The 23,246-nt window shown below is 46.3% G+C and overlaps 1 protein-coding gene and 1 long non-coding RNA gene across 3 annotated transcripts; one reads left to right on the top strand and one right to left on the bottom strand.

Annotated features, from left to right (window-relative positions):
* The first annotated feature begins 4,916 nt into the window (after nt 1-4,916).
* LOC125511137 (protein trichome birefringence-like 33) lies at nt 4,917-7,890 on the top strand. The gene is made up of 4 exons (XM_048676430.1): nt 4,917-5,164; nt 5,245-5,468; nt 6,753-7,124; nt 7,226-7,890. Exons 1-4 carry the CDS (start codon nt 5,096-5,098, stop codon nt 7,743-7,745), a joined length of 1,185 nt encoding a protein of 394 aa, XP_048532387.1. The 5' UTR covers nt 4,917-5,095; the 3' UTR covers nt 7,746-7,890.
* A 12,502-nt stretch (nt 7,891-20,392) lies between these two features.
* Nucleotides 20,393-23,246, bottom strand: LOC125506252. Of its 2 annotated transcripts, XR_007282613.1 has the most exons (4): nt 22,917-23,246; nt 22,593-22,822; nt 22,002-22,136; nt 20,393-21,604 (listed from the first exon to the last, which is right to left on the bottom strand). It is a non-coding gene; the product is annotated as an uncharacterized LOC125506252 (long non-coding RNA). The 2 variants fall into 2 exon arrangements; XR_007282612.1 differs by lacking the exon at nt 22,002-22,136 and having other exon boundaries at nt 20,399-21,604; nt 22,917-23,242.

The raw sequence follows: 23,246 nt of genomic DNA, 5'->3' as shown, positions 1-23,246 counted from the left end.
CGGCGCGGGGGGCACGTGCTGCCCTTCAACCGATGCCGGGGCCGGCCGACGGTCACCACGCACCAGCGCACCACGGTGGCAATGCACGCACGCACGTACGGTAGTACGTCTACGTAGCGCGCGGAATTTAAACGTGGTTCGATCCTGTCTTCGGATGCTCTTCCGGACTGACTCTCGTACGTGCGCCTCCGGCCCTGTCTCTCCAGAAGATGCACCGGCAGCGCATACGGACGCCGGTCCGAGGAAGCGACAAGGCACGGAGACTAGCGGCGGAGGACGGAGGACGGTGGTGGAACCCAGGCGGACCATGGTGTGCTCTATCCACCGGGCGCCGTCGCCGTCGCGCACCAGCACAGCCGGTGGCAAACCCGCGTGCGTCCATCGCGGCACGTACGCAGCGCCACGTACGTACACCAGCTCATTAGGTGCACCGCCCGATACACGGATGGATCAACAAACGAGTTAGTCAAATGAGCCATGATCGAGCCGTTGAAAAAAAAACACTTGATTAAGCGCTTAGCAGGTCACCACGGCCCTGCCTGCCGGGTGCCGACGGCGACGCCGTAACGCCGGCCGTGCTGTACGAGTCCGGCGGCCCCGTCTGGTTAATTGATTGTTGTGCTGATCCGTCGCGATACGCCAAAGCCAATAGCCAAATGCTCTGACCTGCACACACTGGGAGGATGGTTACAAGTCGATCACTGTCCGCGTGAACGACCTAAAACGTCGCTATTTCTGCACGCCACGACGAGCTGGAACGGGAAAGCTAGCTCAGGTCAGCTGACCCTAAGAGGGACGATTAAGGTAGTACTCCATTTCAAATCTAAGATCCTACAACTAAGCACATGCTCTCTTTTGTCCAAGTTTATGTGTTTTCATATGTATTTCGAGATTACTTTGAGCATTTATGAGACCAATAGTATACGATACGTCCGCCATAAAAAATACAACACCTACTCTCTCCGTACATAAATATAAGACGGCTTAGAGCATCTTCAATAGATGATGCAAATCCGGAGGTGTAAAAGTGGGCGTTGTATAATTTACATCATGAAAAAGTGCTTTTTACATCTTCAAATAAGTCCCAACCAGCGGCAGACTAGTAAAACTAGTCAGCAAGAGCGCCGGCGGCCGAGCGACGAGAGCCAGGATGAGCGGCGGCGGCTGAGCGATGAGAGCCGGGAGGTCGAATGCAGCGGCGGGAGCTCGAATGGTCGGTTGCGTGACTGTGAATCGGGCTGCGGATTGGCGGCGACGGGGCAACAACTGTGCGGGCGAGAAGGACAAGTCTGGCGGCTGCAGCATGGCGGCCGGTGTGCGTCTCGAATCCGACGGCGGGGGAGCTCAAATCCGGTGGCGGCGCAACGGCTGATTCGGCCAATTTGGAGGCGGCGGGGGAACCAACAGTGGCGTCGGTGGAGCAGCCAGATCTGGCGGCGCCGCGACGGTGGCGGGGTGTAGACGACGGGTGGCGCGGCGGCCAAACTGCAGCGGGAAAGAGGACGCGGTCGGGCGGTGGGTGGGGGGAAAGGAATGACGGTTGGGCGGTTGACGCATGGCTGCAGTTTTACATCACCAGGGAGGTGGAGATGCAAATTTACATCTCTAAGTGTTGTATCACTTGAAGGATGTGATGTAATTTTTTTACATCTACATCATGTGTTGGAGCAGCGTTTTTGAGACTTCATGATGTAAAAATTAGTTATTTTTGTATTTACGTCTTTTATTGGAGATGCTTTTACAATATTTAAAATGTCTTATATTTATGTATAGAAGAAGTATTTGAAAGAAGCTTTGGATGGCATGATTACTATGACATACGATCTCTAATATTAGTAATTTTATTGATGGTTTAGGAAATTTTAAAGTGCATATTTGACTTATAAACCCGAACGGATTGAGTATGCCATATGAGGGCATCTCCAATGCCCAGCGCTAAAGCAGGGCGCTAGGAAAAATTTCCCGGCCAAGCGACGGTTGCATCGTGGACTCCCAGCATCGGGGCTGGCATCGATGCCAAGTATAACAGTGAGCGCTTAGTGCTTTCTCCACACAAGGTGAGGCAGAAATCGTGTTCCTGAGCTTAGGCCTTGGGAGGTGCTTAAAGAAATAAATCAGATTTTTTTTAAGCACCGATGCTTATTTGTATAAAGTAGACGCTTAACTAAGCGTCTCTCCTATAGAAATAGGCACCGGTGCTTTAGAAAAACTCGGTTTATTTTTCTAAGCACCTTTCATTGTACAAGGCCTTAAGCGCTGGTACTTAGTGCCTTGCTGCGTTGGAAGAGTTAACGCTTATAGGCCTTTTAAATTTTCTAAACACATTTTTTCTTTTCTAAGAGCCTGGATAAGCGCTTACCATTGGACATGTCCTGAATACTAGACTTTTTTTTGGCTAATCTTGGCCAGTTTCCTTCTTTCGATAAGGAAACAAAATAGGGGTGGATATTCAATTATGCTTACAAAAGCATTGTTTTCTACAAATATACTTGGTTAACCAACTTACCCGGTTGCCTTCTTTCATATAATGGTATTCAATTATTGGCTAACCAACTTATCTGGCTGCTTTATTTCGTATAATGACATCTAAAAGTGAGATGAGTCACCTTTTGTGGAACTTTGCTTGTAAAGAGGGCAAATCATGTTGTTTTTCCAACCATATCCGAAGAGATGGCCCGCCATCCAATTCCTATTTCTTTTATGGTCAATAGGCGAAGAATGTACATTTCGGTGGCACCCATAGTTTCCAAACATCAGGTTCATCAGGGCGCTTGTGGGTTGAGGTCGTGTAAGCACCATCCATGAAATTCTCATCTAACCGTGTCTTGCTTTTTCAAAATGAGATGAATGTGGTTAATCTTTTCCAAAGGGTAGCAAATTGTTATATGTGCGAGAAAGTGAGCCCTTGTTGCATGTTAACCGTAGAAACTCCCCTGGCATTTCCAATAGTTTTTTCTAGCTGTGCTTTGCTCTTTGTTCAAATCTCAAATGTTTTTGAGGGTCTATACCTCTTGATCTAATCCCAACGATCCCAGGGAACCCCTGGAACTTTCCTTCTTCACCATAATCACTGTAGCTTATGTGGATCACTCATTGTCACATTAATTGCACCGACCACCAAGTTCAGCCCATGATACTGAAGCATGAACCCAATGTAATCAAGGACACATATAATTCCCATCGTAGTAGCAAATTTATCTTGATGAAGAATGCACAACCCATCTAACTCCGCCGACTCACATGTTATCTCCTAGTCTACTTTGCATTTCCCTCTTGTGACCTTGTCACGCCTGCACAAAGATATTTAACCCCGTGCTTGTCGAATTTTCATTTGATTCCTACCAGGTATATGAAGCGGCGTAAGATATATGGCATATGGCTTGAGATATGAGGATCACATATGCCAGCCATGCTGACATGCTTGCCCTCCCGGATAGCAATCTTCCCGTCAATCTTATCTTCTACTGACACTTATTATGGATCGGAGGGAGTAAATGTACGAGGTGTATTCTCCCTAGACGAATCACCGCAAACTCCGACGTAGGAACACCATTCCGTGTATCATTCATGTGTATATCATGGTGCACCAAACCAAAGCACCAAAACCATCAGAGACATTAAAAAAGAACAGGGAAAAACTATAAAGCGCCGAAACCATGGGAGCGTTTCTCCAACCGGTCTCATGCGGGACCCGATCGATGCTTTGCTTGCTGCGTCGGCCTCAGCCCATATGGCAAACATCCCAGTCCACTGGCCTGGCTACCCGCACCTGCTCCGTACCTTTCTCACTCACACTTTATCTGCGCCTTTGCTTACAATCCACACAGGGAAATATGTCACGCTTTGCCGGCTAGAGTTTCAATTAATTCCGTTTTATTGTTAGATGGCATTGCTTTCACTAGACCATCTTACACAATTCTGGTACGAAAAGAACTTCTCAGCGTTTGATATGGCCACCATTTTTTTGTTTGGTGCGTCGCTTTTGTGGCGCTAAGGATGATTGCCGCCAGATAGAATTCCGTTAGGTGCACCAGATAGTCCTAATAAAGCATACTCCTACATACTCCTACGTAGCATGGGCCTCATTTTTAACAAAAATTGCGGAGGTATAGCATGAACCGTGCGCGTGGAGTATAAACGAGCGAACAAATCCCACCTAAATGAGCTTCTTTGCGCAGAAGCAACGCTCGCTGTAACATGAGCATTCCTCGAGCGTGTCGATCCTTTCCACCACGAACTTGGCCTTTCGCGACAGGGAGTTCTTACCGGTTCCCCCCGCCGGAGAAAAGCGAACGTCGGCGGCAGCGTACCGCGGAGGGCCGTCGCGCTAGCTGCTGCTACAAAGCGCACGTTCGTTCGCTCCTGCAGGACGTACTTCCTCCGTTCTGAACTACTTGTCGCAGGTATGGATGTATCTAGATGTATTTTAGTTCTAGATACATCCATTTCCTGCGACAAGTAATTTGAAACGGAGGAAATAATAATTAAGAACGTATTCGCAACAACAATAAAACTGAATTTTACACCGTGCACCAACCCTGACGAGAATTTGGACGGAGTTCCAACCAGATAGCATCAGAGCAACCCACCCACCTACCGTGGCAGTCCGGGCAAGTCGTGCCTTGCAAAGGAGCGCACGCACACCCATTGCCCACCCGCCACCGTACCGCACCGGCGCGAGCTCGCTACAGTACTGCCGATCGGGGCGTCGAGCCGCACTCCGTCGGTGGCTCGGAAAGGGAGTGAGATCTCGCTTTAGGTTTAGGAAATTCAAAAGCTGCCGGTAGTAGTTCGCGGCCGTGCGACACAAGCTAGCTCTAGCCAGCACCCCCCAATGTCGTCGCGCCTACTACTACCAGTGGTCTGGTGTGGTAGGAGTACGTGCGTGCGGTTGTTGGAGCCGGACCCTCGCGCCCGCGTTATATCTGCTGGAGCGCGAGCCCGATCCCGTCAGTGTCCCGGTGGTCTGGTGGCTACTCAGAGTGAGCTAGAGCTTGCCGAGATCCCACCCACCCAATGCGCGCGCGCCCCTCGTGAGCTACCAGAGCCGACCAACACACCCAGCAGAGCAGCAACCAGCGAACTGACGGACGCCATGGCCAAGCTCCTCGCCGTCCTGGCCCTCGTGGCCGCCGCCGCGCCGTTCCTCGGCGTCGCTGGCCAGGTACGCGTCGCCGGCACCCTGGACTTCCTTAGAGTAAAAATGCGCGTGCCTGGCTAATGTTTGCTGCCGTGGCATTGCAGGAGGGTGAGGGCGGGTCGGAGCTGCTGCCGTTCGCGGTGGGCGCGGCGCCGGAGGGGTGCGACGTCGGGCAGGGCGAGTGGGTGTACGACGAGGCGGCGGCGCCGGCGTACGAGGAGGCGGCGTGCCCCTACATCCCGGCCGAGCTGACCTGCCAGGCGCACGGCCGCCCCGACAAGTCGTACCAGCACTGGCGGTGGCAGCCCCGCGGCTGCTCGCTCCCCAGGTGCGCTCTCCCGCCGGCGTGTTCTCGCCTTACCATCTCACCGCCACTCACGATGAGCTCGCGCACGGTAGATCGGTGCGTGTAGGGTACGGTCGGTGGGATCCAAAGTGCACGCCCGTCACGCACGCAAGGCACCGCGCATAAAGATACGGACGGAGGAGTAGACGAGACGAGTAGCGCCGCTTTGTTGCGTACGTAGAAATCCAAAAATTACTCGTGTCGTGGATAGAATAGATTGACGCGGGAACAGCTCGACCGATGTGGTAATTTCGTGAGCTCCAGCTCTAGCTAAGCCAATAATGCGGAGGCACGGTAGGGCCTTTGCGCCGTGGAAGGACAGCGCTACAGCGCAGGGTAGGTGAGGCGCCATCCTCTCTCTCTCTCTCTGTTCTCGTCCTACCAACACAAGTTACTCAGCAGTAGAACTCAAAGATTCAAAACTTCAAAGCCGTTATAGCACTGTACTGCTAGTAATGAACGGCGAGGAGGTACTGCTGCTGGGTGATTATCGTGAAGAGGTTAGTTATGATCCTTGTGTGTGTCTATATGTGCTCACGTGATGCAGGAGCTAGCACTACCGATTGTCGGGGACGTGCCTGCGTTCTAGCCGCAATTTTAACAGAGCAAATTAACAAAAATTGCTGCCAAACTGCTGCGGATTCCGCACTTTTGCTCTACCCCAAAACTGTGGCAAGCCAGGGGCACGCCTTGGTGGCTGTGCATGGCTTCGGTCCAGATGCCAAACATGCACGCCGTGCAGACAAACGAAACGAGGTCCATCAACGTTGGTGGATTTGGCAGAGAGAGGGAGGGAGGGACCGTGCGTGCCGTGCCCACAAGTCCACCACCTATTTCGTGCCGTGCCGTGTCTTGTGCATGTCATGGCTCTGAGGTCTCATTGGCTCATTGCACAGCCAGTCTTTTGGGGAAATGCTGAGCGGTGATTCGCTGTCCAAAATGTTTTGGCTCATGCGGCAGGGTTGGGTGGGACGGGACGTACAGGTCAACTAGCTATACTCAGCTGCAGTTGTTGCACTCGCTGCGCTGATCGATCTAGTAGTTTGATGAATAATTAGACTTTTGAATGGACATTCTTTCACGGTAAATTGGCAAACATTCCCCCTAAAAGACTTGCATGAAAATCACTTGGGGTTGGTTCAGAGATTCGGAGCGACATGTTACGTGTTGTTGGTTGATTTGTTTGTGGTTCATCTCAGTTCATATTCTGATTTTATCAACGTAAAAGTGATGTTCTAAGAAGAAGAAAATATTCTCGTGCTGCAGCTTCAACGCGACGGTGATGCTGGAGATGCTGCGCGGGAAGCGGATGCTGTTCGTGGGCGACGCGCTGAACCGGGCGCAGTACGTGTCGCTGCTCTGCCTCCTCCACCGCGCCATGCCCGAGGGCTCAAGCTCCTTCGAGACCGTCGACGCCCTCAGCATCTTCAGGGCCAAGGCCTACGACGCCACCATCGAGTTCTACTGGGCGCCGCTCCTCGCCGAGTCCAACGCCGACGACGGCGTCGAGCACCAGCTCAACGACCGCGTCATCCGCGGCGCCCCCATGGACCGCCACTCCCGCTTCTGGAAGGGCGCCGACGTCCTCGTCTTCAACTCCTACCTCTGGTGGATGACCGGAGACAAGATCCAGATTCTGTAAGCCGCCGAACAAACATCTCCACATCAACCATGATCAAGATCACTTTGATGATCGGAACGAAGCTCTGATCTTCTTCTGTATGCATGGTTGGTCGCAGGAGGGGCGCCGACAACGACATGAGCAAGGACATCGTGGAGATGGGGGCGGAGGAGGCCTACAGGCTGGTGCTGCACCAGGTGGTGCGCTGGCTGGACGGCAACGTGGACCCCAAGAAGTCCCGGGTCTTCTTCGTCACGGCGTCGCCCACGCACGCCAGCGGCCAGCTCTGGGGCGACGAGGCGGAGGGCAGCAACTGCCACGGCCAGACCAAGCCCATCGCCGACGCGTCCTACTGGGGCAGCACGAGCAAGGCGATGCTGCGGGTGACCGGCGAGGTGCTGGGCGCGTCCGCGAGGGTGCCGGTGGGCGTGGTGAACGTCACGCAGATGTCCGAGTACCGCCGGGACGCGCACACGCAGGTGTACCGGGAGCAGTGGGCGCCGCCGACCAAGGAGCAGCTCGCCGACCCCAAGAGCTACGCCGACTGCACCCACTGGTGCCTCCCCGGCGTGCCCGACGCCTGGAACGAGCTGCTCTACTGGAAGCTCTTCTTCCCCGCCAGCGACCAGGCGCTCTGACGCAGCCTCGTCGATCGTCGTCGTTTAACATGCATCGTACAGTGTCGTTGCGATCGGCGTGCTGCGTCGTGTGGACGCCATGGCTATAATTCGTTCCCTTTTTTGGCAAAAAATGTGATTAAATGTGTGTTCCCTGCTCTCCTCACCGGATCTTGTCCCCTTACACGTTGGATGCGATTCATGGGCTTGCTTGGCACGTACAGGCCACGGAAACGCTGAAAACCTCCAACGGTAGAAAATATTGTTAAGGACATCTACAAATGGACTTCACACAAATCCTTAAACCTAAATGCCCGTGTTCGGGCGCATCCGCAAACGGTGACCGGTCACCCCTCATGTCTCCATGTCAGCAGTCATCCCCCTTAGGCCCTTACATCTGGCCCCCAAATCCAGACTAGCGATGCAAGTTGATGCAAAGTATGTAGATCAACATATCAACATTCAGACAACAGAAACATAGCACGGACCATACTTATTCGGCATACGGTTTTGTACATTCCGGCCCAAAAGTTCATCACACGAATCTAGATACATAGATAAACATAGCTAAACCGAGGGGGCACTGGACATCATCATTTCCTCGCCGGTCCCTTCTCCTTGCGGCCACGAGAGTGGTGGTAGTAGTACTCCGCGTAGGCGTCGGCGGCCGAAGGGGCGTCATTGTCGGTGCTCATCGTGCCCCGCCGAGCGAGGACGAGATGTTTGTCAGTGAGACGATGGGCAGCGCTCGCTTGCTCCTTCGTGAGCCGAGCCACTTACGCGTCGACAGGCACCCTCTTCGTCGCGAGGCACTCAGACTGCTCGGTGCTGACTTGGAGTGCATTCGTGTTCTTGCACTGCGGGCACTTCATATCCGTCTCTGTTGTGGACATCGGCGAATGCAACACCACGTGCAAGAGCCGCTTATCCGGATCGACGAGCGGCGCGGTCGCAGACACGCGGGACCTGTGGGAGGAACTTGCCTTCACCGCCACCACCCTCTCCTTCACTCGCTATCTCTTGCGGCGTGGAGCGCGCACCTTCGGTGCGAGGTCAGAGGGGTGGGAGAGGGGCGTGACAAGTGGCGGATCTACACCTACGCAGAGCGTGCGGAGCATGACAGGTTGGCGCCGTCATACGCATTGCGTTGTCCGGTGAAGGGGACGACAGAGAGCTCAAGCTCCCGTGTAACAACCCTGGGTTTTCCCCAAACAAGAAATTGTTTGCAATTTTTTGTATCATTATGACATCATCAACATTTCATGAGCATCATAATGATGTTTCGCGGTGACCCGATTACATGAGCATCATAACAATTAATTTGGATTTTTTGCCATTTTGTCAAATGATGAATAAGTAAACCGCTTTCTCTTTTCTATGTTCTGGATTGAGACTGACCACCAGACTAACTCGACCTTGTTGTGATGTTTGGCAGTAACCCGATTTTTTCCACAATGAGCTAGCCGAGCTATCACCCGTAATGCAAACCCTCTGTTTATTTAGTAAATGGAGATATTTCCTAAATCAATTTCAAATGGTCTCTGATTTGACTTGGGATGAATCGGGTGGCCTTATTATAATCTAGTGAGACAACCTTTAAACTATTGTCTGAACCAGAGTTCGTTTGACGACCGATAAATAAAATATGCCGGGCATTATAATCGTCAGTTAAATAATAAGACGATTTACAAAATAAAAATGTTGCCGGTCGTTTCCCTCTCTTATGAGCGACATGTTAGCACCGTCATGAGCATTGCATTGCCGGGCTTGAGCTACCGTGCAACTGCCTTGGGTTTTTTCCAAATAAGAAATTGTTTGTTATTTTATTTTCGCACCATCATGAAATCATCAACATTACATGAGCATCATAATTGCATAATTAACTTGGATTTTTGCCATTTATATCAACTAGTAAATAAGTAAACACCTTTTCTCTTTTCGATGTTTTGGATCGTGACTGACCCACCAGACTTTTAGACACGATCTTGTTTTGATGATGGGAGCCACACAATTTTTTTGAAATGTTTACACAAGTCGATCTATCACCCTTAATGCAAACACTCAGTTTATTTTTATAAATGTATATTTTATATAAATGTCAAACGGTCTCTAAATGACTTGGGTTGAATCGTGTAGCCTCATTATAATCAAGCGAGACTAAGTTTAAAATTTCTTCGAATTAGGGTTCACTTAATGCTCGAACGACCAATATGCGAGGCATTACATCCGCCGGTTAAATAATAAGACGATTCATAGAATAAAAATTTCATGGGCCTGTTTCCCTTTTTTCTATATGGTGTTTGCTACCTTGTGATATCTTTCTGCCTACCTATGGTGCACTAGTTTCTTGTGCGACTCGCTTATTTATACTAAACTTTTATACTTCATCTTAACTCATCTTGCCATGAAAGGTGTATATTATTTTTATTGACTGAAGTTATTCAATTTTAATATTTGGAATATCATGTTTTTGGTATAATTAGTCAAGTTAAAATTTTGTAAATAGACTTATCTATACTAATGCACATATTTTTCATGAAATTCTTATACATACAAACAAAATACAAATTTGTCTGCCAAGCTGAGATGGTATTTTGCCCATTTTCTAGTTTTGGGTGTTTAGAACACTGTCATTTTTCAACGGATTTTACTCTAAATCTTAAGAAACTAATATTATCTCGGTATGTATGTGTATGTATCATTTTCCATAATAGACTCAAATATCTATGAAACTTGATAGGCTGTTCTAGAGTGTATGAATCTAGCAAATAATTTGTTAGGTGTTTCTAGAGTAAAGACTATCAATATCAGACTATTTATGCTCCCATGGGCATTAATGGAGCATTTCTTACACCAGGCAGATTTAGAGGAGCGTCGGCCATTAGACTACATTAAATTGGGAGACTTTAATTGCCCTTTGTCCGCCTCTTATCTGCCGCTACCACAGTGTTTCCTTCCGTCGGCGTTCAAATTCCCCCCCCCCCCCCCCCCCCCCCAAATGTTTCTTGGCCCGCTGTGCTATCAGCCCGTCACAAGGCAGATCTGGCCCAAGCCCACTACTCGTTGGCAGATATACAGGAATTATCCATTAATTGGGCGGTCCTTTGCTCTCGTTGCCTCCAATGGGGTCACGACAAAAATTCTTGCAAGGCTCGCTTAATCTGCATTAATTGCTCAGCCCCGGGTCACAAATCTGTTGACTGCCCGTTACATGGCAAGAATCAACATTTCCTTACCTCAGCTGCAATTCTAGGCAGTCAAGTTAACTGCCCCGGATGCCGTTCGTTGTAGATCTAATGGCATAGGAGGCAAGTTTTTAGGTTTTCAACCAAATCCAGATTTCACTGGATATATTGCCTTGCTTTAGATGCTTCAAATTTTACTTCAAACGGAACCAAGACAAACTGTGTTTGGTATAAGAAGCAAAAGCAAAAAAGGTCAGGCCTTACAAACTTTGGTTTAGCAGTGATAGCCGAGACACAGAAATAACTCTTTATGAGACTATGGTTCTTGATGTGAGTCATCAAATTTAACATATTTTATTATGGTCCAACAACAAAGTATACTATAGAACTGTATATAAACTGCAAAAAAGGTGATGCCTTACAAATCTCCAAAGCAAAAAAGTACAGCCAGAAAAACATGGTTCTCATAGTGTGCAGCCCCCGATGATAGAAATCCCTCTGACAGGATATTGACAGTTGGGGAAAATTAAGCACAGGCTAAAAGAAGCTAAACCGATTGGCATCTCTGTACAAAACCAAACAAATGCTCAAACATAAAACGAGCCATGCATCCTGTCATACACAAACCATTAAACTTTATAGACTGATATCGCCTGAATCAAAAACTAAAGATCGATGTACATGCAACAAGAAAACAGAGAGTACACACGGTGTTGCACAGGGGCTCAAGCATACATATTGGAAAAGAAAGAGCCAATCGCCAAGGCGCAAAACAGGAATTGTGGCAGTTAAAGCAGCGGTGCCAATTGCCATTGTGCAAAACAGGAACAATATTACTGATAATTGAAATAATACGAACCAAAGGGTCCATCTAAAACAGAATTAACACCTGAAAGCAGAGCACACCCAACATAACAGACCACAGGGGAAAAAAACACCAATGCAACCTATCACTTAGTTTGCTCGCTACAAAATTATCTTGATTAAAAAGATCTATTCATATTTCTCTAACATTCTTCACTTTTAATTTATACAGAGCAGCTTACGAAAGGGTTGCATACTTGCCATGCCAGGAATATACTTCATCATGATATCAAAGGTTTCTTGCATACCAGACAAGTATCTAACAGAAATCAATTCATCGGTCTCTTTTGCTTGAATCTCTATGGTTTCTGCAAGAGTACTAGGAAACCTTCCCAAGGAAATGCTTCAAAAAGTTTAAATCATGCTGGTGAGAATGGAGGTGCCTGGAGGTCAAAGTAGCCATGTGTCCAGAACAGAGCTGTGGTCTGTGGGCTAACAAAACAAAAGTGACGCAGATTCTCAAGTTTCAAGGATTGCTGCTGCATTGTTTGATCAAATGAAAGAATTCTCGGAGCAACATACAAGCGGGTGGCCAACTGGCTGGAGAGACAAAAATATCAGCTCCGTCGTTTAAAACCTGCATATGCAAATTATTTGACATAAATGCACACGCATTTAATGATACATAGCACATAACCATACCCTTAAATGACATAAAATTTCAAAGGGAGACACTTTTGCCTGACATAACAGAAAGCCAATTTTCATTGAAATAATGTCTCATAGAACCACAATTTTAAACTCATGTTTCACAGAACCACCCACTCCACTCACTCTCATTGGTACAATTCTCACAAATCTACAGTTCCGAGGGTTGTTTGTTTTCACAAAGTCCCTCCACTAAGTCAACATGGCACCCATCGGGTTCAGGTGCCTTTGTAAAGCTAAAAGGGTGGAGTATTAAAAAAGTATCCAGGGCCGTGCATAGGGCGAGTCTATTTTGTGAAGAACCAACCATACAGTGTTGTATATTAAGAAAGGCCGTCCGATAGACACGTTCTTCAAATTAATCCATCGTTCCAGAATGATGGAGGAAAGGTAGCTGAACTCCGCCAAGAGCCTTAAGAAGGAGGATGCTTCTGGGTCTCCAACTCGAGGCATCCTATACCTAGCATTAGAGCGTCTGATGAAATATTTAGGAACTACAGTACATATTAACAGGATGTTAAGTTCAGGAAAAGAAAAACTGAATTGATTAAAGATGAAAAGCATAAATCAACCTAAAATCGTAAATGTCATAGTACTAGAGAAACCTTGATAGTAATCGGAAACTAGAGAAATCTCAAATACTAATAAGATAACTGAAATAATTACTGAAATCAGATGTGATAAACCGTACCCAGAGTATTCTAGAAAGAAAAAAACCGATACCCAGACAACTTAGGGTTTCTTGAAGTTCTCACCTAATTCTGGTGGAGGGGTGTGGAGCGGGGTGGTGTAGCAGTACTGGAGAAGTCGTCGGCAGGATCAGGAACCCTAGCACAGCCGGTCGTTTGCAAGAGGAGCAAAGGAGGAAGGAAGGTCTCTCGTGCCTTTTTTATCTTTTTTGAGGGAAGGAAGGTCTCTCGTGTCCCGGTGTCTCAAACAGGCAGGCAAGTTATTTTTTTGAGGACAAAGCTAAGCTTTATTGATCATAATCCACATGGAGTGGGATACAGTTCGGATTATGAGGGTTAGCCAACCACATATGACATCCCGCACTGAGAGGAAGTGCATGCTTAGCTAAACTATGAACTTCACCGTTGAAGAACGGCTTTCAAAAACAAAATTACAAATAGAACTCAAAGAACGCATCTTGATTTCTGTTATCACCGACCCATATGATCCCTGATTGCCATTCTTGATGTCATCGACAACCTGCTTGTAGTCCGTAGCGATGATTAAGTTCCCCATAAGAAGATCATTTGCCAAAGCAAGTCCTTCTCTACATGCTATTGCTTCCAAGGTAGCTGGGTCTGTAACTCCGGCTATGACCAGGGCCGAGAGCAACCAGGTTCCTGCATAAACGGCCCAAGCGGCATCGGCTACTCACCGGCCCAAAGTACTATGGACCCCACGTTTCAGGCCGTTACCATTACGAATCATTTTCAGACTAAAAAAAGATTACAAATCATTTTTTGTTTTCAAGAAAATTTATGAAAAGGAATAAGTTTTTTTGTGAGAAAACTTTTGATTTATTCATTTTCAATCATGATAGTACAACGAATCAACTTCCCCCATAATAAGACATCGTATCAATCAAGCTGACTGATCAATCGTGTATAGTTTACTAGCACTAGATGTTAAGGCGCGCTTCGCAACACGAAGCAGTTGTGGGATTAACTTTATTTATTTATTTTAGTTTGCGAGGAATTAACTTTTTTTCTAACTGGTCATTATGGTCAGTTTGTTCTTTCTTGTTTTATTTGCATTGGCTTAGGTTAAATTATTTTCTGACAATGTTTTTTTCTATTTTATATTGTGTTGGATTACATTGGACATGATATTCCTTCTAAGAAAAGAGTGGAGTTGTTAGATGTGTGGTTGTGGTGTTCTTAAACATTTTGGTTTTAGTGTCAGCCGGTGGTGGTTGTATGAGCCCCCTGAAAGCTCTTATTAAACGTTGACACCACAAAATTACTATTATGACACTCACATGGGCCAGCCCATGAACCTCACGCTCGGCCAGCTCGGCATGCTCCACTCCCCCGCTTAGTTTTTCTTTTCTCGCTCCACTGCTTGGTTAGAAAAGGTTGGCTATCATATTTTTTATTTGAATAAGTTCATTAAATCAAATAAATTCACATAATTAAAAATAATAAGTTTAAAAGATTGCAAATTAAAAAACACGATTGCTTTTAAAATCATGAATTTGAACGATGTTCACAAATTCAGAACAATATTAGCAAATTTTAAAATGTTCACAGACCTTAATAATGTTCATCAACTTTAGAATCATAAATATTCATGAATTAAAATGTGAAAAAGTGAAATAAAAAATTAGGAAAAGAGCAAAAGGAAAAAACCAACCAGAAAAAGGAAAAGGCTAGAAAACCCAAAAGAAAAACTATTAAAAATGGTGAAAACACAAAAAAAAAGAAAATAAAACTAGACAATACTTTCTCAATACCAGAAAAACCGATCGGCCAACGACACAAACTCTTACAAGCAGGCCCGTAGCGCCCCCCACTCCCCCCCACTCCTCGACACACCAGGAGGCTCAAAATTTAGAGAGTTTAGTATCTTGATAGATTTAGAGAGTTCAGACTGGGGATTTTCTTTTTGGTATGATTTGGACCGGGTCAAGTGCATTTGACCACTCCAAATTCCTTTTGAACTTGATCCAGCCGCTCCTAACCATAGACGTCTCCGACTTTGAAGGCGAAGTGGTGTCAGAGGAGGGCCCAGTTGAGTGCTACCATCGGAAAATAGCCAGGAAATTTATGGATGTGGTGAAGAAGTAAGTTGCAATGCATGTCCTGCTTTGCTTATTTGAAATCCCATGTTAACTGCTCTGTTTCTCTGAATGTTTTTATTTTCTATTAATTCAGTTATCTCTGTTGTACCATTGTAATGGTTAATGGTCACACTGGTTTGAAAAAAGAGCTAGGCTGAGATTTATATGTCCTTAATCTCCTTATTTGAGAACCTATGTGTTGAAAGTTTACTTCCACAAACATAGTTAAAGACAAATTATCTGCTATGCTTCTCTGAAGCTTAATTGTTGTGTTTCTCTATAGCTTAACTGCTCTGTTTCTCTGAAGCTTAACTGCTCTATTTATCTGAAGGTCTTCTATTTAGTAGGAGCTAGAGACAAACATAGTTAAATAATGAATTTTGTTATGAAAAGGATTATGTTACTCTGGTGTACCATTTGTAGTTGCTTATGGTTAAGTAACTCATTTTTCTTGCATATTGACAATTGTGGCTATGTTCAATAGGTTGACATGGAGTATCCCGAAGCTAGTACTAAAAAAGCTCTTCAGAAGCTTTGGGCAAGATATGAAGGTTGTTGTGCTGCTAAAACTAAGGAAGGAGCTGAAATCGTCTCCACATTGCTTGTTACAGGAAGGAGCAGCTCCTAAGATCATGGCCACGGAGGTTCGGAAGAGGCGGGGCGGAGGTGGTGGCGGACGAGCGGGAGGAACAAGCAGCGGCGGAGGCGGCGGTGGGGCAAGCCCTAAGGGCGGAGGCCTCCTCCCGTTGGCTCCGAGACGCCGTGCGGCGCCGCTGACACGGCGTGCGTTGGAACTTGGAAGACGCGGGCACGCGGAATGGCATGGCCGAGGCCGACGCGGCGGTCTGGCTGGCCCGGGTGGTGGCCATGGCGACGCGGGGGCGCAGCCGCGCGGAGATCGAGCCAACGCGGAAGGCGATCGCAGGGTTGCGCCAGGTACGCTCCGACTCTCGAGTCTCAGTCCTAGATGCGAATTCTTCCGAGTTCTTGCGGATATCAGGATTTGTGCGAAATTGGTGGTATTAGGATTTGTGCGAGGCGATATTATCCCAATTTCTTGCAAAATTGAGGCGAGTTCTTGTATCAGGTTTCTTGTGAAATTGATTTCAGATCGTCTCCACATTGTTTGAGTTCTTGTATCCACTGTTGTTTGAACCTGCGTCTAATTCAGTCTGCTTGTTCCCAGGAAGGAGTAGCTCCTAACATCAGCAACTTGTCAAGTTATGCACAGAAACGTGTTAGAACAGACCCTGTGGACACTGATGATTACAAAGCTGCAACCTTAGCAAAACTGGGCACAACTGTCTGTCGCCTCAACATAGATACCTCAGCTAGTGATGACTCAGGGAAGATGAGGAAAGAAGTGGTGGATAGGTGCAAGTGTTCCCATCCAGGATCCGAGGACTGTGTACGAGTTCATGTCGGCAAGGCGAGGAGCTGGATCAAGGATCAGTTGGCGAGTTCGATGACGGGGAGAGGCTAGGGTTTGAGGCATGTCGGGTTTAGAGGAGGCAACGGGCTGGAGTGGGGAGTGTGGACGACGACCGGTCCACGGCTTCCCCATTTAAGAAGGACGGCGACCGTTCGCCTGGGCGGATGACAAGTGAGGCTGACTGCGCGTGAGCATTAATGTCGGGCGGTGGGAGGTAGGTGGCCTCCTGCCACGCGACCCCGAAGCGGATGAGCGACGCGTCCGTTTGCTGTCCGCCGGGACCCAAACCCGGCGCAAGTTTGCGCTCGAAATGTGTCGGCACAGACACAAAACAGATCAGTTGAGTTCAGGCCGTCGTGCGTTGGGTCGTCTGGTTTGTCCTATTTACCCCAAACGAACGGGGCCGGGCGGGATGGGGTCGCGCGCTGGAGTTGGCCTAAGGGGGGACGAGTAGGGGCCAGCAACCCCCCCCCCCCCCCCCCCCCCCCCCCAGGTTTGCATCGTACATTAGTAATTAGGCTTAAAGTTGATTAGATTTTGCTCTTTAGGCTAGTCATAGTGGAAGTAACTTAGGTAGTAACATAGCATAGTCATTGATGAGGACATGAATACCTTAGATACGACCAAAAATATTGCATACAAGCATATTTGTCAGGTGTATGGGACATTTGTACAATCCACATATGAAGATAAGGGAAAAGGAGAAGTTTAGGTTGTGTTTAAAAAGTCCTCTCACGTCACTTTTGGGCCAAGAGAAGATAGAGTCCAAGTCTCTCACGTTCTGGATTCAGATTCGGACTGCACAGACATACCTGACTCAAAACGCCAACAACTTTTTCATACGGACTCCGAATTGGGTGATTCTTTTTTTGTTGGAAACTAGATTTCGTGCTCTTTCCAACCCAATTGGATTCAGCTTCAAATTCGTCCGGAGCGTTGAGTTATGGACGAAACAATCTGACGTTGCAGCAGAATCCGAGTCAAACTACAAGCCAAAGGTGTTGCATCACCTCCACTTGGGCCCATGAGCCTTGTACGACCTAGGGTTAGTTTTAGGCTGCCTTGTGACGTCCTCCCACCTCCTTGGCCGCCACCCCTTGCTCCTATATAAGTAGATCCATCTAGTAGCTTTTTCCTAGGGATTTGTTTAGTTAAAAGTTAGCCATTGCAACTTCGTGTACTTCGTTTGTGTCCAACGACCAGACCAAGACCGCTTCCGGATCCCCACCATTATCAATACTTCATATTTATTTGCAATATTCAGATTGCTTTATCATATTGTTGCTCGTTCTTCGATTGCTTGCAGGAATAGACCTTCGTGGTCAGGCTGACCGTGCTTCCAGCATCGTCAGTAACCTCAGGAGATTGGTTTAGCGATTGCTAAGGCACAACGTCATGCACGTTTGTAGTCGGATCATCAAAGTCGTCTCCACCAAATCGATAGTTATCATCTCATCGAAAGATCGGGACCCTCGCCTCTATCAAGTGGTATCAGTTTTCAGGTTGCTCGGTGAGAATTTCCAGTTTTCCTAGATTAGATTTATTTTCTTACCTATTGTCCAAGAAAAAGCCACAAAAAAGAGTTAGATCTATTCATCCTTGGTCCAACCCAGTCTGAGCCTTTGCAATTTTCTTTTCATTGCTTGCATAGTTGAATTATCGGTTGCATCGTCGTGTCGAGTTGCTGGTCTTAGTGTCTAGTTCGTTTAGAGTTTCGAGTTCTGTTCACATTAGTCACACCACCGCTACATCATTATCTCTTCCGCTGTCCACCACCCATTCATCAATTTCCACCACGTGTTACCCACCATTTATTGTTATAATAATACTTGAGATCGTTCACATCTTCACTTGATCCAATCTGCATCTTATCTAGTTTGTTTTGGAAAGAGGGAGAAAAAAAGAGAGAAAAAAACGAGAGAAAAAAAAGTCAGAGAAAAAAAGCAGAGAAAGAAAAAAAAAAGTGTGAGGAAAAAAAAAGAGAGAAGAAAAAAAAAACAAAAAAATCGGCACAAACTTTTTCAGAGGAAAGTTGGAGACAAAGTTGTTGATATATCCTGCTTGGCTGTTGTTTCACCTCATTATCTTTATTGCCGTTGTGATCTTCACTTATATCTTGCTGTCCAGAGCTACTTAGTATCCTTCATTGATGCTAGTTGTGCTACGACGTGACCTCATTAGTGTTCTAGGCTCGCATCTCTAGTTTGGTCTAGCCTAGGACCAGCACAGTACCGTCGTTGAGCGTTTATTCAACATCGCATCTCTGAATTGATTATTGCTAATCTTTTGCTACCATATATAGCCAACCCAGCTCCACATATTTCTACACCGTGTATACGTACATTCCCCTGGCAATCGCTTTACACAATCTTCAGAGTTATTTGACACCGCTGGTTGCCTGTCACCACCTGCTGCTTGGTAAGAACTTGTAAGATATTGATATTTGCTTTACTGTGAGCGCTTTACCACCACACCCTAGTAGTTCATAGGAACATTATTCTTGAATTTTGTTTCTTGTTTCTACTAATCATGACAGGTTCCGAAGATAGAAGTTCTAGGACGACGGACACATCTTCACCATCACGAGAGTTGGGACAACACACACAAGCACATGGTCAAGTTATCTTTTTACCGTCATTTGAGGGTAGATTTAATCCTACTACTTATCTAGCTTGGGAGCTTGAAGTAGAACAAGTTTTTAGTCACCATGACTTTTCTGAACTTGAGCGAGTGCGAGCAGCCACTAGAGCATTTACTGATTTTGCTTCTGTTTGGTGGAGTGTACATTGTAAGAAAAACATTGATAACCAACCCACAACTTGGAAAGTTTTGAAAGCTGTAATGAGACAACAATTTTTCCCTCCTTATTATCGTCGTGAATTGCGTCGCAAATTTGAACAATTTAAACAAGGCAACAACACTGTTCATGCTTACTACCAAGAGTTCAAAAATCTTATATGCATCATTGTAACATAGAAGAATCTGAGAATGATACAATGAATAGATTTTTTGGTGGTTTGAACCATGATATTCAGGCAAGATTTCAGTATATTCCTCGTTGCATTACTGGTATGTATGTTCGTGCTTGTACCTTTGAGAGACAGATACAGTAGGATGCATTAGGTGACTACAACAACTACTATTCCAGTTCATGCTCACCACCGCCGGTGGGTTCCTCCATCATTGCATCTCGGATTATGAGCGCGGGAGTTATGGACGAAACAATCTGACGTTGCAGCAGAATCCGAGTCAAACTACAAGCCCAAAGGTGTTGCATCACCTCCACTTGGGCCCATGAGCCTTGTACGACCTAGGGTTAGTTTTAGGCTGCCTTGTGACGTCCTCCCACCTCCTTGGCCGCCACCCCTTGCTCCTATATAAGTAGATCCATCTAGTAGCTTTTTCCTGGGGATTTGTTTAGTTAAAAGTTAGCCATTGCAACTTCGTGTACTTCGTTTGTGTCCAACGACCAGACCAAGACCGCTTCCGGATCCCCACCATTATCAATACTTCATATTTATTTGCAATATTCAGATTGCTTTATCATATTCTTGCTCGTTCTTCGATTGCTTGCAGGAACAGACCTTCGTGGTCAGGCTGACCGTGCTTCCAGGATCGTCAGTAACCTCAGGAGATTTGTTTAGCGATTGCTAAGGCACAACGTCATGCACGTTTGTAGTCGGATCATCAAAGTCGTCTCCACCAAATCGATAGTTATCATCTCATCGAAAGATCGGGACCCTCGCCTCTATTAGTCATTTTTTTACTTATGTGGCATATAGTTAATGAGAAGAGGGGTGTTTAAAGTAACATAATATTTACTGTAACATAGCACTTTCCGAGAAAGGATGAGTGTACAAGGTAATAAATAAAATCATCTATGATACTACTACTATGTTACTTCGCACTATAGAGATGACACTAGTATAAGTTACTTCCCATTATGACCAGCCTTAGGCATAATTCGCCCCCCCCCTCCTATTCTGGGCGTTTAAGGCCTGTAGCGAGCCCAGCGACGTAAAGAATCAAAGGAGTTGATTTTTTTGAAGCCCAATAATTCAGCTTACCATCATACTAGTTCGCCAGCCCACTATTGAAAACTAGTAGAACGCCCGTGCGTTGCCACGAGCTTTTGAAAAAATTTAGATGGTAGAATACGCGTGCGTTGCCATGGGCTTTTGAAAAAAATTAGATGGTACTCGTCAAGCTAACATAACTGATAACAATGTTGTCTCGGCTAACACATTTTTTTCACAATCAGCTAACACACATCATACTATCAAACACAATAATGTTAAAGCGCCATTTTCGACGGGCTAGAGGTGACGGAGTCTAGTTTTAGTCCTGTGGAGGTGGCTGAGGGTACAAGTCAAAGGCCGAAGGTAGCCATGCGGGGTCTGGTCAAACCAAACACGACGCTGTTTATAAGAGCGTCCAGCCTTGGACATTGTTGGTACCGACGCCCAGAATTGGACGCTATTATTCCTAGTGTCCTTCCTATTTTTCAAATTTCTCATTAATGTTTATTAGTTTCAGAATTATTGGAATATTAATTATCGATAATAAAAATTTCGTTTGAAACTATAAAAAGGATAAGTACTACTCCCTCCATTCCACAATGTAGTGCTTCCTCTATCCCCATGCTTCAACTTTGACCGTAAATTTAACTGCCAAGACCGATTGCGGCGGGAGCAAAAGTTATATCAGTGAATTTGTATTCGAAAGAAGTTTTTAATTATGTAATTTTTTCTCCCGCCGCAGTCGGTCTCGTTCGTTGAAATGGTCAAAGTTCAACCTCGGGAAGCGCGGGCGCGCTATATTTTAGAATGGAGGGAGTATCTACAAAGTAACGGTGAATAAGTGCCTTTCTCTGGATGAAGTCTGCTTTGAAGCTGGTTGCCCTCCTCCCTGCTCGCTGGTACTGACTTGCTGCTATTGTGCTCCTCATTGTAGTCGTCGATGCCTGTGAAATAAATAATATACAAAAACTATTATCTCCAAGATTCATATAATTATCACAACCGATAATGGTCTCATGGTTAGCAAACTTGAAGAATTTATGACGCTTAAAAGAAGACCAATTGAAATAGGTGTCATGTGTCCATAAAAAAAGGTGGTTAGATGTTACAGATTTTCCCTACAACAGTTTGGTGTTCATCCCTAATAACTAATATTTTCCAACATATGGTACTATTATTAATCACAAAAAGTAGACATGGTCTGTGAATCCTTTAGTACACATCACTCGTGCCTTTCAGCAGCTAGTTTAGCTACAAGCCTACAAGATTCAGATTATCTTGACCATGCTTGTATATTCTTGTTAATTTGCAGCAGGCAAGATCATTGAAACAGAAGTGTACCATCAGTGTATGAAAAAAGATGAAAAAAGATCTTTGTTGTGTAGAATTTCCATGAATGGCATCTTCAAGTTTCTTCATGTTGGCACGGACCACTTCGCTAGCCTTCTCACCTTTGTGATGAAAGTGTAAAGTTGGCTGTGCAAGATCCAGCATTAGTCAAGTATTTGCATTTACGAATTAGGATGAAGGGTGGTGAGAATCATATTTATTTATATATACACGCAAACATGCATCCAACAGAACGGACATGCATTTTAAGCATTTAACAGGGTAAGTTTAAATCTCTGTGTGTTCTCAGATTCCTCCACTAACTGAAACATACCCAACACATCATTACCATGAAACAGAATGGAAGTAACACTGAACTTTATATTATAAGAATGAAAACGAAATAAATATTATAGCTCAATGCCATGTACATTTTTGTCGAATACTATAGCTCACGACGACTGAACTTGCATGTGATTTGTGATAGTTGTTCTCTAGGAAGCAAGTACAGTTAGTCGCACCAACCCCTACCCACTGAAAAAACAGAGAGAAAGTATGAGGATATTAGAGTTTACAAATCTGCACCATGCATATATGAATTACCTTCTTCTTAGCCATGCTCGATAACTGCTACCAAGTTGGCATTTGTCGCCTGGATAGCCGGACCAGGAAAGACCGAGACTTGCTCGAAAATTCAAATGGCATCACGAGCACATGTTGCCAGGTGAAAATAACTTGATGGTTGGTCTGGCACAATCTGATAGAAGACGAGTGAGAGGTGTGATACCGCCGCCGACAACGACCTACCGCAGAAGCTCTTCTCCCCAAAGGACCTGCAGTACAGCAACACACACCATATGTTCAAAACCAGGAACTCGCGGATCAGGATTTACCTGGAGATTGGAGGAAGAGGTAGGAGGCACGAACGGAGGGGGAGAAGGAGAGGGCTACGGTGGTGATCCGCGGCGGCGTCCGTGGGGATCCGAGGCGGCGATGGCTGGCTCGTTCGTGGGGAACCGCAGCGGCGATGGCTGGCTCGTTCGTGGGGATCCGCGTCGGCGGCGGCCCCTGACTTGCTCAACTCGATCTGGGGCCTCCCCGCTTTAAGGAAAGAACGTGAGTGGATGACGCTGGCGGGGGAGAGGGTGGAGATCTTGGTGGGGAAGACGGCGGCAGGTCCTCTCGGACACCGGCGGTGGCGAAGGGCTCCGAGGGCCGCGTCGTCCTTGCGATTCGATGTAGAAAAAGATCGAGGTG

The sequence above is a fragment of the Triticum urartu genome, chromosome 5 (assembly GCF_003073215.2).
Source record: "Triticum urartu cultivar G1812 chromosome 5, Tu2.1, whole genome shotgun sequence".
Classification (NCBI taxonomy): domain Eukaryota; kingdom Viridiplantae; phylum Streptophyta; class Magnoliopsida; order Poales; family Poaceae; genus Triticum; species Triticum urartu.
This window is presented reverse-complemented; position numbering and strand designations above follow the sequence as displayed.

Coding starts and splice junctions, on each gene's coding strand:
- LOC125511137 (XM_048676430.1), top strand. CDS start 5,096: ATGGCCAAGCTCCTCGCCGTCCTGGCCCTCGTGGCCGCCGCCGCGCCG. Junction 5,469..6,752: donor CGCGGCTGCTCGCTCCCCAG/GTGCGCTCTCCC, acceptor CTCGTGCTGCAG/CTTCAACGCGACGGTGATGC. Junction 7,125..7,225: donor GGAGACAAGATCCAGATTCT/GTAAGCCGCCGA, acceptor GGTTGGTCGCAG/GAGGGGCGCCGACAACGACA.